General features: G+C 37.2%; 1 protein-coding gene across 1 annotated transcript; it reads left to right on the top strand.

Moving 5' to 3' along the window:
- The first annotated feature begins 9,532 nt into the window (after positions 1 to 9,532).
- On the top strand, positions 9,533 to 13,793 carry LOC147076307 (uncharacterized). Its single transcript, XM_085941232.1, has 4 exons — positions 9,533 to 9,748; positions 11,291 to 11,443; positions 12,297 to 12,462; positions 12,870 to 13,793. The coding sequence occupies exons 1-4, from the start codon at positions 9,602 to 9,604 to the stop codon at positions 12,881 to 12,883; spliced, it is 480 nt and encodes a 159-aa protein (XP_085797358.1). The 5' UTR covers positions 9,533 to 9,601; the 3' UTR covers positions 12,884 to 13,793.
- The last annotated feature ends 2,684 nt before the right edge of the window (positions 13,794 to 16,477 follow it).

Raw genomic sequence — 16,477 nt, forward strand, 5'->3', positions numbered from 1 at the left:
CCTTACCAAAAGCAAAACAAACTAAACATATAATCGTACCATATAATCCCCGATCATGTCCGATCCTAATAGGATCATATGGACCTCCACGGAGTGGAGGTTTTTATTGACAGATTTTGTTTTTACGATAAATGGAAGTCACCCACTTGATCAACCTATTAGGTCCATACCCTGACTCATACACAAATTGAAAAACAATATGTGTACTTGCCAGACCCAGGATTCAAACGTGGGACCCACGGCGTAATAAACCAACGCTTAAGGGGAGACATGCTCAGCGTTGGTCAAAATAGAGCTTTTATTGCATTGTCAAAGGATGATCCTGGACATTCCTTAAACGTTGTGGATTATCTATTTATATAATTTTGAAGCCTTATTATCCATTTTATTTATTTTAAACATTTGATGACTGCATAAAGTATTTTTATTACATAAAATAGTATTCTTTTAAACGTCTCGCTCTAATGTTTTAGAATTTAGTCATATTTCACTACATGCATGTGCAGTGTTGTTAAGATTTTCTACATTTATTAATGTACCGTTAAAAAAAATTCGGTAAGGTACATGTTCAAACACGCGCGTTAACATGATCTTACTCCCTACTTCAGTTTTTGCTTGTCAATTTATGGCTTCGTCCGTATGTTGTAGCTTAATCACTGCGGAATGCCAAAAGAAATGTGCGTATTTCAAAAAAACACTACCTTATTCTTAGGTCAATAATTATTATAAAGCAATCTTTATTAGTTGGATGTTTATCACACTTGAATGGTCAAGGAGAATTATATCTTATCTTCAAATGTGTTAATCTTGCCCATTTTTTGAATAATAAAATGCCTAATTCTTGTCAAATTTGGGATCACAGAGATTATCAATATAATATTTTATCGTAAATATTTCACTATAATAATGTCGACATAAATTATCCCAATGGTTTTATAAATGCGTTAAAAAATTAATAAATGTAAAAAATCTTAACACCACTGCACATCCATGGACTGAAATATGACTAAGTATATTCTAAAACATGAGAGCGAGAGGTTTAAAAGAGTACTATTTTATGTAATAAAAATACTTTATGCAGTCATCAAATGTATAAAATAAATATAAAAGATAGTAAGGCTTCAAAATTATATAAATAGATTATCTACAACGTTTAAGGAATGTCCAAGATCATGTTTTGAAAATACAATAAAACCTCGTTCTCCAAATGTAAGTCCGCTTATTTTTAATGATTTCTGTATTTTTAAAATAATAATTCCACATGAATTATTTAATTGTCAACACTGAGCACTAAATTAACATGAAGCATTGATGATGACCCGTTTTTGGTAATCAAGTAACATGCGCTCTTCGCCATATTGAATAAATAGCCATTTATTATTAAATGAAATAAACTAAAATTAATTATAGGCAGCACGTTTTAGTGGACTGTATGAAGAGAATTATTCAAATGTGGTGGGGTTATACATGGTTTAATTTAGGCACTAACCTTTGATGCTGAGGTGGCGGGGCAGCTGAGTTGCTTCTGTATTCAAGCACTCATACAACTAGTACGACCACTCTCACGGTTACACTGTACTTGTGACGGATGGGTGGGTAATGAGTTTATAAATTACGGTGATTGACGCGGCATTGGTCGAACCACAAAATGCGTATGAATATGGGCCTGGTAGGGTTGGTCAAGTAGCTAACATTGATTTCTCATAAAAACAAACATCTTTTAGTACAACCTTAACCCCGTGATTTTCCATAATAATATGATCCTTTTAGTATCAGCCATGGTGATTTTCAGAATATTAATTGAGAAATCTTGTGATTTATTCGTTGAATATAGAAAAACTTTATTCAATAATTAGTGGGTAGGTAATTAATAGCGTGTTATAACTAGATTTTTTCAGAGAATTCTATTAGTTATTGAAATTCATCGTAATTTGATAGATTGCAGGTGGCTAAATTAATTATGCTCATTGGCCGGTATCCTACTAATACAAATTTAATTTTTGTTTGGCATTGTATTTGTTTCAAGATTTCATTCAAATTATTTGATATTTAAGATTTTACTACTTTCAATCAACCATTTATGTTATGCAATGAATAATTCGCAAGATTTGAGAATGTAACATTCCATATATTGAGAAAAAATTGTGAAAAAAATCACATTTGAAAATAATACGACGGCTAACGGGATTTGAACCCGTATATCTGTTACGCCGAATGTGCGAAATTGAATATTACATGAAATGGGCAAAATTATGCCTAAATCATGAAAAATGCAAGCCCGTTGTCTTATTCATGAATTAGACAAAATATCTGGAGAGTGCGTGAAATTGGCAGTAATTTTTCTGCCTACTTCATGTCTTGGACAAATTAGATACTAGCGCTACGGTGGTATTTTTTGCAACTAAACTAAATGTGTGAAATGCTCGTCGATTGGTCAAAATACACGTATATTGTCTATGGTCGAAATAGGTGGTCGCGCTCCGGTGGTATTTTTTGCAACTAACCAAATTTGTGTCAAATGTCATTGATTATAATATAAAAATATACCAATCAATAACTAAAATGACGTTCATGTCCATTTACTATGCGCAAAAGAACTAGAACTATAATATGATAACGGATGAATTTTATTTAAAGGTATTTTCGCGATTTGATTCGTGCTTGGGTATCGTACATGCAATGGTCGATTGTATTGTTGACACTTGTTAGCTAACCTCAAAATGGACATTCAGTTGAATAATTCAGAATTTTAAAACCTAATCTAACCTAACCTAACCTAACCTAACCTAACCTAACCTAACCTAAGCCAACCTAACCTAATAATATTATATTATGTCCAATTATAACTAATAAAATCATCCGTATTATATTTACTTTTTCTGCTGTCATGTTGACAGTTTAAGAATTCCATGCCCTGGCGACTTCATGTACTCGGCAGAAAATTTACCTTATTCATGAATAAGGCAACAGGCTTGACTATTACATTAATTAGCCAAAATTTAGCCCATTTCATGTAATAGTCAATTTCGCACATTCGGTGTAACATATCCACTGGTATCGCGCCAATACGCTTTACCCAATAAATTTCAATTGTGATTTTTCGGGTAAGTATATTATATCTCAGGTGTTTTCAGTAAGTAGGTAGTAAATTTATTACTTTCATTTAGCAGAAAAAATGAGAAATGACGTTGAAAGTAAATGTTGAGTAGGTATCGTATAATAAAAAAAAATATTAAAACTTAAATTTAATAAGATATGGCTACTTCACATACGTTAATATGTTGTTTATAATATAATGTCCATAGATTAATACAGTTTATAATAATTATATTATATAAGTTGTCTTTATAATAAGTATATATATGGTATTTAAAATAATTATTTTGAAATACACATAAATGGGTAAAATATATTTAACAACCTGTTGAAACATATTTGTAAATTGTAAGTACCTACGTAAAACATTTCACCGTGGCACAGTAAGCCGTGAGCTTTCTTATCGGAAAGAGATGACCGTATACCTACAATACGGTCTCAAATTTTATTAGATTCAATATGAACAATAATTAATTCAAGTTTCACAGCTGATTTTGGCAAAATTCATGAATTCTAGCGATAAAACTTAACCTAACCTAACAAATAATCCAGTATATCGGCTATTTTCAAAATATGTTTGCTGCCGGCTTCCTGTAAAGTGTAAACACTAAACCGATAAGAACCGTGTTTTATTGAGACATGATTTTTATGTCTGTAGGTACTATACGACCCAAAAAGGTTGGACCGTCTTTAATATACGGCCATATAGGTACTTATTATATTCCGTTAAGTAGGTATAATATTTTGCGGTGAAGTGACACTTCACTGTATTACGGCGCACTACATACGTACAAGTTTCCGGACACGACTTGATTCCGCCATACGTTGAGACAATTATGCCAGTTCACAGCATAAGAGCTCAAATTTTGTTTATATTAATAATTGGTTAAAGATACTCGCAAATTATTAGTAGATATTGAGAATATTGATCCATTTTTTATTAGATATGATTGATACCTAGCCTTAAGCTGTGTCCACATTAGCAACAAGTTACTGTTAACCTCATTAAATTTTGTTTAAAATAATTTTTGGTCAATCAAATTTTCATAGGTAATTATCGTGAAATTTAATGAGGTTTCAGGAAATTGCCAGTGTGGACACGGCATTCCGTTTCAGACAAAATCATATTTTCGGCAACATAATATTATATACGTACATATCTAATAATAAAAATCTAGGTAGGTATTCTATTTTTCCAAGCGAACAGCATAATAACATAAAAATTCGTAAGTCAAGTTCAATGCAATCGATTGCTCTATGGCTTCTTTTAATACGACTACAGTGTTGCCAACCGTACCATAATAAAATTATAGTATTTGTACTATAATTTTGGTCCGCGTACTATGTACGATATAAAATAAGTACAGTACGCCCAAAATACTATAATTTTTATTATTCGAATTTGACTTTGAAGTCCTTGAGATAGGGTTTGCTCTTTCTTCTTCGCGTGAGGATATATTCTACTAATTTATTTTCCCTTTTCCTTGTCGTTGGTCGTTCCTGTTTTTATTTACTGGTCATACCCGCCCGTAAATTTTTTATGTATGTAATTTGGGATTCTTTTGTCTTCATTATGGATTTGCCTTTTGACAGTTTCAGATGTAGCCTATGATTTGACGTTTCTAATTATCAAAAAAAATTATCTTGGACGCACGTTAAGTGATAGTTAAGTGAACGTTAAGTGATCAGTGATTATGGCGCAACATCTGAATTACCGTGAGGAGGATATTCTAAAAGCATGGACAACAGACGCGAAGCAGAACTGCTACAGGAGGAAAAGTTCAACGTACGAGCGTCGATTAAGATGCTAATGTTTGAGGTATCCTCGTTACGTACCTTATTTCAGCAGGGGGACCAGCAAGGAGTGGCACAACGCCCAAAAACAATTCTTGCCCCTACGGTCGTAGAGTTAGGTCTAAATGACAAGTTGCGTCGGTGCGACCACTCGTCATCAGCTAACCATCTGACGAAGAGGACCATCGCGGCCCTCCAGAATGCGATGTTTTCCCATCGGGACAGCTTCTGAAAGGGTATGCAAGGGTTAGTGGATTGGGCAACCAATCCTCAAAAAATCTTAACAGCGATGAGCCTGTACCAAAAAATCGAAGGGGGTTTTGGGGACAACACATAATAAAATTTGCGAGAACATGACTCAGATCCTTACCGGAAGGATACCTTCACTCGGGAGGCACTATCAAGGATTCCTCCGAGCATAATGTCTCGGAAGGCCCTCGAACTCAAATTATGGCCGGGGTACTCCCAAGGGGCGACGTCCTGTGGGAAGGGAGTTCTCCATCGGAGGTACGGGCTCCACCAGGGATCCGTACTCTAAGCGAAGGTGACCGCATCTGGACGACCAACAACATTGGGGACCGCCTAAGAGACTTTCGGGGAGTCTGGATGGCGTAGTGTACCCCCCCCCCCAACATTGGTAAAAAATAATAGCCGTAGCCCGCATACCTTTTGTGCGGATACCACTATTGGTAAGTCCTTCTTTACTTTACGGATAGATTTTAAAACGCAACAATCAGCAGAGGTCACTCTCGAGATCGAGGACTTAAAGAACTCAGGGGTTCTAGAAGAAGCGGGTCAAACCCCCAGTTTTTCTCTCAACCCTGTTTCTGATCAAGAAAAAAGACGGAGCTCTATGCCCTGTTTTCAACCGAAAGCGTTTGAATGCGTTCCTACAGCCAAAGCCATTCAAACTAATTCACCATTACGAGGTTGCAGCCGTCTTACAAACAGAAGACTGGCTAGTAATAATAGATCTAAGCCAGGCGTCCCTCCAGGTACCAATGGTTTCTCAACATCCTCGATTTGTTCGACTAGCCTACCAAGGGGAGCTCCTACAATTCACGTGACTCCCGTTCGTGCTGCCAACCGCTCCGATTATGTTGGCATCCCTGACCAATTGGGTCGCCGAACGCCTACGAAAGAATGGCTGAGAATATTCACTTACCTAGACGACTTCTTAGTAGCCAACCAATACGAGAAACAGTCTCGGTTCAGGTGGAATACAGGATAACCTTCCTACAGTCTTTAGGGTGGTTAATAAATATTAAAAGATCCTGTCTGAACCCAAGCCAACAATAAGGGTCCCTGGACATCACGTAGGACACACACACCAAGCGGAGGTTCCTGTCGCCGGAGAATTGTGTAGCACTCCGTCACCATCTGCTAATGCAGGTACAAAAAGGCAGTTGGTCCCTCAGACAGGCACATATCCAATCCCTTCTGGGGCGACTCAACTTCACATCCTACCTCCACGAGGAAGGTTGCATTGCCGACGGCTACAACGCTCCAGTCATCAATATGGCCGAGGTCCCATCCTCGCCAATTGATGACAATCCCACCACAGGCCCAACGGGACATCACGTGGTGGCTCTAGGCGATAGGATCCTCAGAGTTGACATAACGCAGGTACAAAAAGGCAGTTGGTCCCTCAGACAGGCACATATCCAATTCCTTCTGGGGCGACTCAACTTCACATCCTACCTCCACGAGGAAGGTTGTATTGCCGACGGCTACAACGCTCCAGTCATCAATATGGCCGAGGTCCCATCCTCGCTAATTGATAATAATCCCACCACAGGCCCAACAGGACATCATGTGGTGGCCCTAGGCGAAAGGATCCTCAGATTTGACACAACGCAGGTACAAAAAGGCAGTTGGTCTCTCAGGCAGACACATGTTCAATCCCTTCTGGGGCGACTTAACTTCGCATCCTACCTCCACCTGGAAGGTTGCATTGCCGACGGCTACAAAGCTCCAGTCATTAATATTGTCGAGGTCCCATTCTCGCCAATAGACGACAATCCCACCACAGGCCTAACAGGACATCATGTGGTGGCTCCAGGTGATAGGCTCCTCAGAGTTGACACACATCAATCACTTCCTGATGACAGACGCAGCTGACACAGGCTAGGGAGCCCAACTGAATGAACACCACCTATCAGGTACGTGGGAACAAGACCAGTTACCATGGCATGGCATTCCAACAGGAAGGAAATGTTTGCAATTCAATCTCAGGTACAATCAATCATAGGATCAGATCTGCTTCTGCAGACAGACAACAAAACAGTGGTGCCATACATCAACAACGAGGGTGGCACAAAATCTGTCACCCTCCTAAACCTATGCCGACAGATACTAGTATTTACCAGTCTAGCCAACATCATGTTTACTACATTATACACAACTGCGTGGCAGATCATCTCTCCCGCAGACAACTCATTCCCGAATGGCACCTCATCAACACCGCAACCACCCCCCTGTTTCTGTTCCCGAGGTGAATTTATTCGCAAGCGAAACAGCACATGTCATTGCAACGTATGTGTCACGAGACCTTACAGACAGTGGCGCGCTGTTTCACGACGCCTTCAGCCGAGTGTAGGGCTTCAGATTGGCGTGGATATTTCCCCCACCAAACTTAATTTCACGAGTCCTAGCGCACCTGAACTCAGAAAAAGGGAAGTACTTACTAGTGGCACCGAGCTGGAAATAATGCTTTTGGGGAGTGGACTTACGAAAAAGGGCGATAGTACCTCCTTATACAATGCCGCACCTACATACGACACTAGTAGGTATGGAGACCAACCGTCCACCTCCAAGGACCCAGGACCTGTTCCTTTAACTATGGCTAATTTCGGGTGGGGTGGAAATAACATCAAATTGAATGGTGGAAGAAAGGGCACTCCTTACTTTCAGATGGCGGCCTTCGACTCTAAAAACTTACAAACCAGCTTGGAACAAATGGAAGACAATGACATGAGTAACAAGAACCTAATGGATCATAATAGCCCTCAACGAATGGAATTGGCCAGATACCTAGGCAACATGCACAACAAAGAGGGTTTGTCGTACAACACCATCCTGGTGCATAAGTCAGCCATAACCACTTTTTGCAAACCGATTATCATTGTAGATATCAGCATCAACGTGGTAGTACAACACAATATGTTACAGGCAATTTCGGTACATAAAACGAAACCCGTCAAACCACCGGTTTGGGATCCAGGACGAGTGGTAGATCATCTTAGGAAAACAACACCGGTGGAGTACAACCTATTCGAAACCTCTCGCAGGACAGCTACCTACTCGGCTGCTTCTCGCATCGGGACGAAGGGTTCATGGCCTCACACTACTCAGTAATAGTAGACAATGGATTGGTGGAAAAACGTGACTACATAATTGTATGGCCAATGTTTGGCGCAAATACAAATACCGCCAAGCATCGTCAATCGGAATGGAAGCTAAGCGCTTCCACGTGTCAAAACATCGACCCAGTATTATTCTGGTTACGGAAACTCGTCTGCATGTCAAACCCTAGGAGAGGGGAAGGTAGGGATATTTCGGAATTATTTATATCTTCAAGAGGATCACCAAAACCAGCCACCAGGACAGTTATAGGGAATTGGATAAGGTCAGTACTGTTGGAAGCAGGGGTACAAGAACCACCAGGCAGTGTCCGATCAGTGGTGACTTCCTTAAACTGTACATATACCCAATGATAATCTTAAAGAGAGGTATGTGGCGTAGTGAGTCAACATTTCACGACAACTACCAGAGAACGATGGATACACCACCATCAGAAGGGGAAAAGAACCCATTAACTTCTCTATTCAACCATATACATGGAAAGTCACGATGGTCTTTTACCTCGTCAATGAATCATTGTCACATACAGTAATTTGGCATACCCAACACCAGGTGATAAGAAACAGATATCTCAAGGACTTCAAAGTCAAATTCGAATAATGAAAGGAGTTTTACCTACCAATAAAACTCTTATTATTCATGTTGACTTTGAAGTCCAGGTAACTTCTACCTGGTTCCTTGAGTCATATCATAATGAAGACAAAAGAATCCCAAATTACATACATAAAAAAATTACGGGCGGGTATGACCAGTAAATAAAAACAGGAACGACCAACGACAAGGAAAAGGGAAAATAAATTAGTAGAATATATCCTCACGCGAAGAAGAAAGAGCAAACCCTATCTCAAGGACTTCAAAGTCAACATGAATAATAAGAGTTTTATTGGTAGGTAAAACTCCTTTCAATATCAGAAAAAATATGTAAAAAGTACTAAAACTTTAATATTTTCGTTTGATAAATTGGTGCATTGTAGGTACTATAATTTCGCAATATAAGAAAATTTGGAAAACTTGGAAAAAATATGCTCGAAAAACGTAAAAAAAATCCCTTGAATTCTTCGGTAAGCATTTTTGGTTGAAAGAGGTACCTAAATAAATAGGGGCCTCGGAGTTTCTCAAATTCTCCGTTATTTTTTTCTGAGAAACAAAAAAACTATACATTTTCGACAGATGACAACGCGTACTATATTTTTTCCCACAAATACTATAATTTTGGAGGCTCTGTACTATAATTCCACTTTGGAAATATGGCAACACTGTTACGACAGTATATCGGTCTATGGTTACGACTGTCATTCGATATTGACGTGTCGATCTGACGTGGCATATTTTTGTTTAAATACGTAAAATGGATGTAAAACCCGATCCGGATGAGTGCATATCTGCCCCAGAAGAACATCACCAGTTCGATGTACCACTATTGTATCCAATCAGCTCGAACGCCGGCCTTTCTATAAAAAAAGAGATATTTGAAGATGATTGTAACACTTTTGAGGTTAGTTTTCAATATACCTTTATAGTGAATTTCAGTTTATTTATAGTTTAAACGATTATGCCGGCGCTCCATTGGCACGCAAGTCAGACGATTTACAGTCTTCGGACATATTTTCGCGTAGAGCACCCCTGGTCTGCAGACTTTTTAATCCGCAGCCCAGGCTCGTTGGCTTTCAAACATGTTCGATATTTTTTTACCCTCACTGTGCAAATTCGGTTTGACATGAATACATTCACTGCTGAGCTACTAATTACCCCTTGATTATTCCTATTGGATAACATGATAATGACCTTTAATGGCCTTGGGCCAGGCGCGGTGAGCCATTGCCCACTAAAGGTGGCGGTGGGTAAGCGCACTGAACGAGATATTATTACGCAGTCATTCGGACCGAAAAAAATCTTTAATTGTTTTAAACATTTTCATTGATTAATTTGTTAATTTACACATTAGTAAATGAGAGATTTATCAATTATATTTTTATTTGTATTTATGGGAAACTATATTGTTTAAAGTAAAATTTTAAGTCATAATTTGATTTTTTTAATATTATTCTACGGCTGCCAGCATTTATTTTTATAGACAATGAAACAAAATAATGTTTAAATTTATTTTTTATTTTGATAATCTTCTTCTATTATCTATATGCGACCCGTTATATTGGATCGATATTTATAATAATCACATATTATATTGCTTTATAATCGAACGATTGAGATGTATAATTATTTATCATATTTAAATGCACATGATTTCACTAAACATTTATAATTTTTATGGGAAATTTAATTATTTATTATAATTTATGGGAAACTATATTGTTTAAAGTAAAATTTTAAGTCATAATTTGATTTTTTTAATATTATTCTACGGCTGCCAGCATTTATTTTTATAGACAATGAAACAAAATAATGTTTAAATTTATTTTTTATTTTGATAATCTTCTTCTATTATCTAAATGCGACCCGTTATATTGGATCGATATTTATAATAATCACATATTATATTGCTTTATAATCGAATGATTGAGATGTATAATTATTTATCATATTTAAATGCACGTGATTTCACTAAACATTTATAATATACCTACACATATATTGTATTAAAATGTCAGTAGTAGCAATCGACGATTTCCAGCTGTTCTGCTAAGCCTAGCAGCCTGAGGTGGCGTCAGAAGACACGACAAGAATTCTGAAGACCAGACTCTATAGACTACGCATATAACCCCAAATTTATATTGGTAGCGACGACATGCAAATCGTAAAACTGACAAATCAGCGAAATGTCAAACTGTCTGAGGTGAATGAAAATCCATCTCGAAGGGAAAACTATGGCGCCGTCTATTATATTAAAATCCAACAACATGATATTAGGACGCAAAGCCGTCTGCAAGACCTAGCGAGACAGACTGGCGGCCGTCAGCTGGCTCTGCAAGTCTAGTGATAATGCGCTCTTGATCAGGTGACGTAAGAGCAGCCCACAGCTGGACCGTGAAATCGTTGTATCATTCTTCACCACTCGTAGATATATTGTTTTTTTCAGAACCCAGTAACAGACCTAGTCAATATAACTTCTGAGATTGATTCTGAACGAGTTAGCTTCAAGACCGAGTTTGAGGAAGAAAGAACACTCCCATTTAATTATGACGATGCTAAACCTGGCTGCTCATATTCAGAAGCGTTGCCAAAAAATCAGGTACCTTTCAAGCATTATTTTAATTATGACCATGTTTATTTTTACTATTACAACCAAAATGCACAACATAAGAAATTCCAATTCTGAACAAGTATTCAAAATATAGCTATTGCTGGAGTAGTAGCAATACGGGACATTATTATTCAACTCATTTGAAATCAAATATGGGACATTATTATTCAACTCATTTGAAATCAGTTGGAAACTTTTTGTTTAATTATGTCTGGTTGCGCCTTTTATAATGGACTGTAATTGATTAGAATGATTGTGAAGGTGGGTGTGGATGCAAGGAGGGTTTTGTTTGGATGCCGGGTACTGAACCTATTGCTGTTGAGGCTGGCTCCATGGTCTGGTTGCACTATCACTCGCGCGGTCTTGTTTATTGGGTTACCCATGGCACTTGACGGTACACTTGCGATGAATGATATGATAAATAAGGTTGATGAATACCAAGACCCTATTTCACGGCTAATCAGGTGTTCAGAATTATCGCTTGGATGACGGTCACACTTTATTTACACAAGTTGACCCGGCCGTGATCTACAAATAATTTTTGAATCAGTCTGTATGCACTTTAGATTACATCTAGGTCTAGCTGTAACAAGCCTAGAACGGGCCCGCTGTTTTGAGGTAACTTTAGGTAACTAAGTGTTATTCAATCACGGTCGATGACCCGTAATAGCTGGTCGCCTGTCCTGCAACAATAACTGGGAATTTATGATAGGAGCGATGAAAGCGGTCATAATTGGCCCAACCAATGTCTTTTTTTGATAAACTAGAGATATTTATTAAGTAGGTATATAGTATTTTGAGTCAGACATCTAATTTAATTGTTCATGTTTGTTTTGTGCAGTTGTTCCCCGCGGGCACGGCGAATGAGGCGAGTCTCACATCGTTTTGGAGCATGTCAGATGTACAAATGCCTTATAGTGGCATAACGATAGACACGGAGGACATTAAACCTGAAACTGGGGAACTTAATGTCTATGCAACGCATACGGACGACTTGTGTCACACTGGTAAAACAAATATAATGCAATCTAGTGTCACAACGCCCGTAGCTGTTTTAAAGATTAAAAAAAATATTTTTTATATAAAAAATTTTGTGTGCTGTATTTGTTTTGATTTTTTTGCATCATCAGACATACTAAAGCTTCACAAAGCGTTTCATAAAAAAGCAATCGCGAAAAAGCCTTTTACTGATAAAAATAAATTTAAATGTGCACAATGTAATTTTTCATCTTTAAAATCCAATGACTTAAAGAGACATAAAATGATCCATTCTAACGAAAAGCCATTTAAATGTGGAGAATGTAATTACGCATCTTATTATGACAGAGCTTTACAACTTCACAAACTGAATCATACTGGGGAAAAACCCTTTAAATGTGATGAGTGTAATTTTTCATCTTTACATTCTTTTCAGTTGAAAAGACATAAATTAACCCACACTGGTGAAAAGCCATTTAAATGTGACGAATGTGAGTACTCGTGTAGAACATCTGGTTATTTTAAATTACACAAAATGATCCATTCTGCTGAAAAACGATTCAAATGCGAGGAATGTAATTATGTTTGTAATCATACTGGTTCGTTAAAACTGCATAAAATGACGCATACTGGTGAAAAACCATTTAAATGTGACGAATGTAATTTCTCATGTATTCGGGCTAGTGTTTTTAAATTTCACAAAATGACCCATACTGGTGAAAAACCATTTAAATGTGATCAGTGTGATTTCTCATGTAGACGGTCTGCTGATCTAAAAATACATAAAAAGAATCATTCTAGTGAAAACCTGTTGAAGTGTGAAGAATGTAATTATTCTTGTTTTAAATCTGGTAAAATGAAAATACACAAAATGACTCATTCCGGTGAAAGGCCATTTAAATGTGATCAATGTGATTTTTCATGTACCCGAGCTTCCAACATGAAATCACATAGAATGACTCATTCTGATGAAAAGCCATTTAAATGTGATACATGTCATTATTCATGTATAACCCCTAGCAACATGAAATCACACAAAATGACTCATTCCGATGAAAAGCCATTTAAATGTGATAAGTGCGATTATTCATGTATACGTCCTGGTAGAATGAAATTACACAAAAAGAATCATTCCGTAGAAAAATAATACTGATAGTTATATGGCTAGATTTAGTGATAACATTACTTATTTTTAGCACGTTACACAAGTGAAATATAAAATTGTATTTTTTCAAGACACTGTTTTTTGAAACAAACATGTGTGCGGATTTATCTAATTTTCAGACGTTCTTTTATAACCCAATACAAGAACACTTTCGAAATGTCGAAGAAATAAAAATAGCAATTCTTTGGTTTTTTTTTTAAATACAATTGTTGTAATATTTAAAACTCGACAGATAAAAGTACCTTTTGCATACGACGAGACAATTTTCATATAAATCATTACCCAGTAAATCAATATAATAAACATAACATTAATATATTGTCCAATCATGTATCAATTTCATTAATCATGCGATTCCTCAATAAGTGGCATGACGTTAATTCCGCGTCAGTCATTTTCACTCGTCGGAGAGTCCTTTAAGCGTCAATGACATTGAGCTAGTTTACGAGCTGCTTATAGCCGAATTTACAATCTGCCTGTAAAGTCGCCCATTGTCATCATCGAACAAGCTAACAAGCAGATTGTAAACAATCTACCGAGAAAAGTTGCAAGCCGGTCAACTTTACACGCTACACGCCGGCGTGTAAGCCTACTGTAGTGGCGACCTCTCGGTAAAAAAACGAACTACCTTCTGTCAAAATAGTCACTAGCTTGTTGGCTTCTCAGCGAATGGAAAGTTTTGTGTGTCATCACTCATCATCACAATCACAGTAGCAGAATCGCCCGCTTTTAAATTCGCCAACAAACAGCTTGTAAAGTAGCTCAATGTCATTGAGGCATTACTCTTGCATTTGAAATAAATCATTTCAACATATATTATTTATCCGTGCACTAAAATGGTAATAAAAAACCATAAAATTGATGTATTTTGTTTGTTGAAAAATTAAGATAATAAATATCGCATTTTTCTACGCGTACGTTTGCAATGCTGGGTGATTAATTTGTATCATTAATGACATGTTTTACAAGTATAATGAATGACTCCCACTAACTCGGGTCACTACTGTTAAATAATAAATCTACTGACTAATGTAGATATTGTGTAAATGAATTAATAATTAGTAAATAAATGTAGTTGTTTGTGACACAATATAATTTTCATTCAACTCCTTCCACCTTACCAAAAGCAAAACAAACTAAATATATAAACGTACCATATAATACTTCAATTATGTCAAGGTTTATCTGGAAATTCTTCCCCTATATGAGACGCTTAGTATATTATATGCATAATGCTAGTGCATAGTTATAACATCTTAGCATGTCACCCACACACTACAGCGGGTCCTTTTATCTATACATAGGTTAAGACGTATAGTGTTATATTCAGGGAACACAAATTTAATGGGAACTGGCTTACTCTACTGGGTGTAGTATAACTAATGTGACCAGACCAGAGAATGTAACATTCCATATATTGAACATGCATAACTTGTAAACATGAGATATATTATATTATTCACTCGAAAAAAACACATTTGAAAATATTACGACGGCAAACGGGATTTGAACCCGTATATCCACTGGTTTCGCGCCAATATGCTTTACCTAATAAATATCAATTGTTTCGGGTATAAAACTCATTTGTTTTTAGGTTATTTGTAGATTTACTACTTTCATTTAACAGAAAAAAATGAGAAATGACATTGGAATCAAATATGGAGTATCGTATAATAAAAAAAATATAATTTAATAAGATATTGCTACTTCACATACATTAATATGTTGTTTATAATATATTGTCCATAGACTAATACAGTTTATAATGTTATAAAAGTTACACTTATCTTTATAATAAGTAAGTATATTGTATTTAAAATATTTTTTTTTTAAATACGCATAAATGGGAAAAAATATATTTAACAACCTGTTGAAATGCATGCAACTGCCATATTCTGGGGGTACCGAATTGGAAAGCGGCCACACTGGATAGGGACAGGTGGGGGGAGCTGTTGGAGGAGGCCAGGGGCCTTATGTTCTAACTTGCGAGTTGAAGTCGCACGGTCGACATGACGTCATATGACATCATTGTGACGTACAACCGGAGTGATTAAAAGCATTCGAGAAATTAACGCTACTCAAATACTGCCTTTATCCATTGTCCCCATACACAAATAGGTGTTTCAGCATAATTATATCTATGGTGAGCCGTGTGCGTTGGGCGGATTGCCTCGAGCGTGTATTGGCTTACGTTACAATTACGTCATGTCGTCGGGTGACTTCATGTCACAAGTAATAACAAAGGACTGCATAACCCACACCGGGTTGTCGCGCCCATGATGATGATGATGTTGAAATGCATTAGGCTAAACATTTTTATTCTTTTAGTAGCATCTGTGTATGTAACCAAATTGTAGCCGGCTCTCACAATAAAACTCGTCCATCTGCAACGTGTCGAATACGTCGATGTGACGTCATCGTTATTTACAAAACACACGTTACGTTGCCAAATAGAGCCCCACAGATTGGACGAATTCGACTTTTTAGTTTGAAAAAAAAACATCTACTGTTGCAATCAAGAAGTTACATGCTTCTCGGGCTGTGAATCGAAGACGTCAGGACGCATATTGACACCTATGAATTATTGGTCATTCCTATACCCGATCGCCGCATCCAAATATCTATACGTTTCGAAGGTTACGTGCGACTGTCGCTAGGTAGATGTGCGCGGTCTTCATATGCAACACAGGATCGACGATCTTGGAAGGTTCGGCAGATGAGGAGAGTTTAGATGTGAGAGCCGGCGGAGAACAACATTCTATCTAGGGCCAGTTTTACCAAACCCCAAGCACCTTGAACATTGAGCCATTTTCGGAAACTGACGTGGCTGGACCAAGTCACAGGATAAATAATATTTTTAAAAATATCCAGCCAAAGAA

This window comes from Rhyacophila brunnea, unplaced genomic scaffold (genome assembly GCF_057557595.1).
Source record: "Rhyacophila brunnea isolate RB1 unplaced genomic scaffold, BYU_Rbru_1.0 scaffold_13, whole genome shotgun sequence".
Classification (NCBI taxonomy): domain Eukaryota; kingdom Metazoa; phylum Arthropoda; class Insecta; order Trichoptera; family Rhyacophilidae; genus Rhyacophila; species Rhyacophila brunnea.

Bases quoted from the DNA above. Each gene is read 5' to 3' on its own strand.
- LOC147076307 (XM_085941232.1), top strand. From the start codon at position 9,602: ATGGATGTAAAACCCGATCCGGATGAGTGCATATCTGCCCCAGAAGAA. The intron at 9,749-11,290 runs GTTAGTTTTCAA...TGTTTTTTTCAG, and splicing joins ATGATTGTAACACTTTTGAG to AACCCAGTAACAGACCTAGT. The intron at 11,444-12,296 runs GTACCTTTCAAG...TGTTTTGTGCAG, and splicing joins AAGCGTTGCCAAAAAATCAG to TTGTTCCCCGCGGGCACGGC.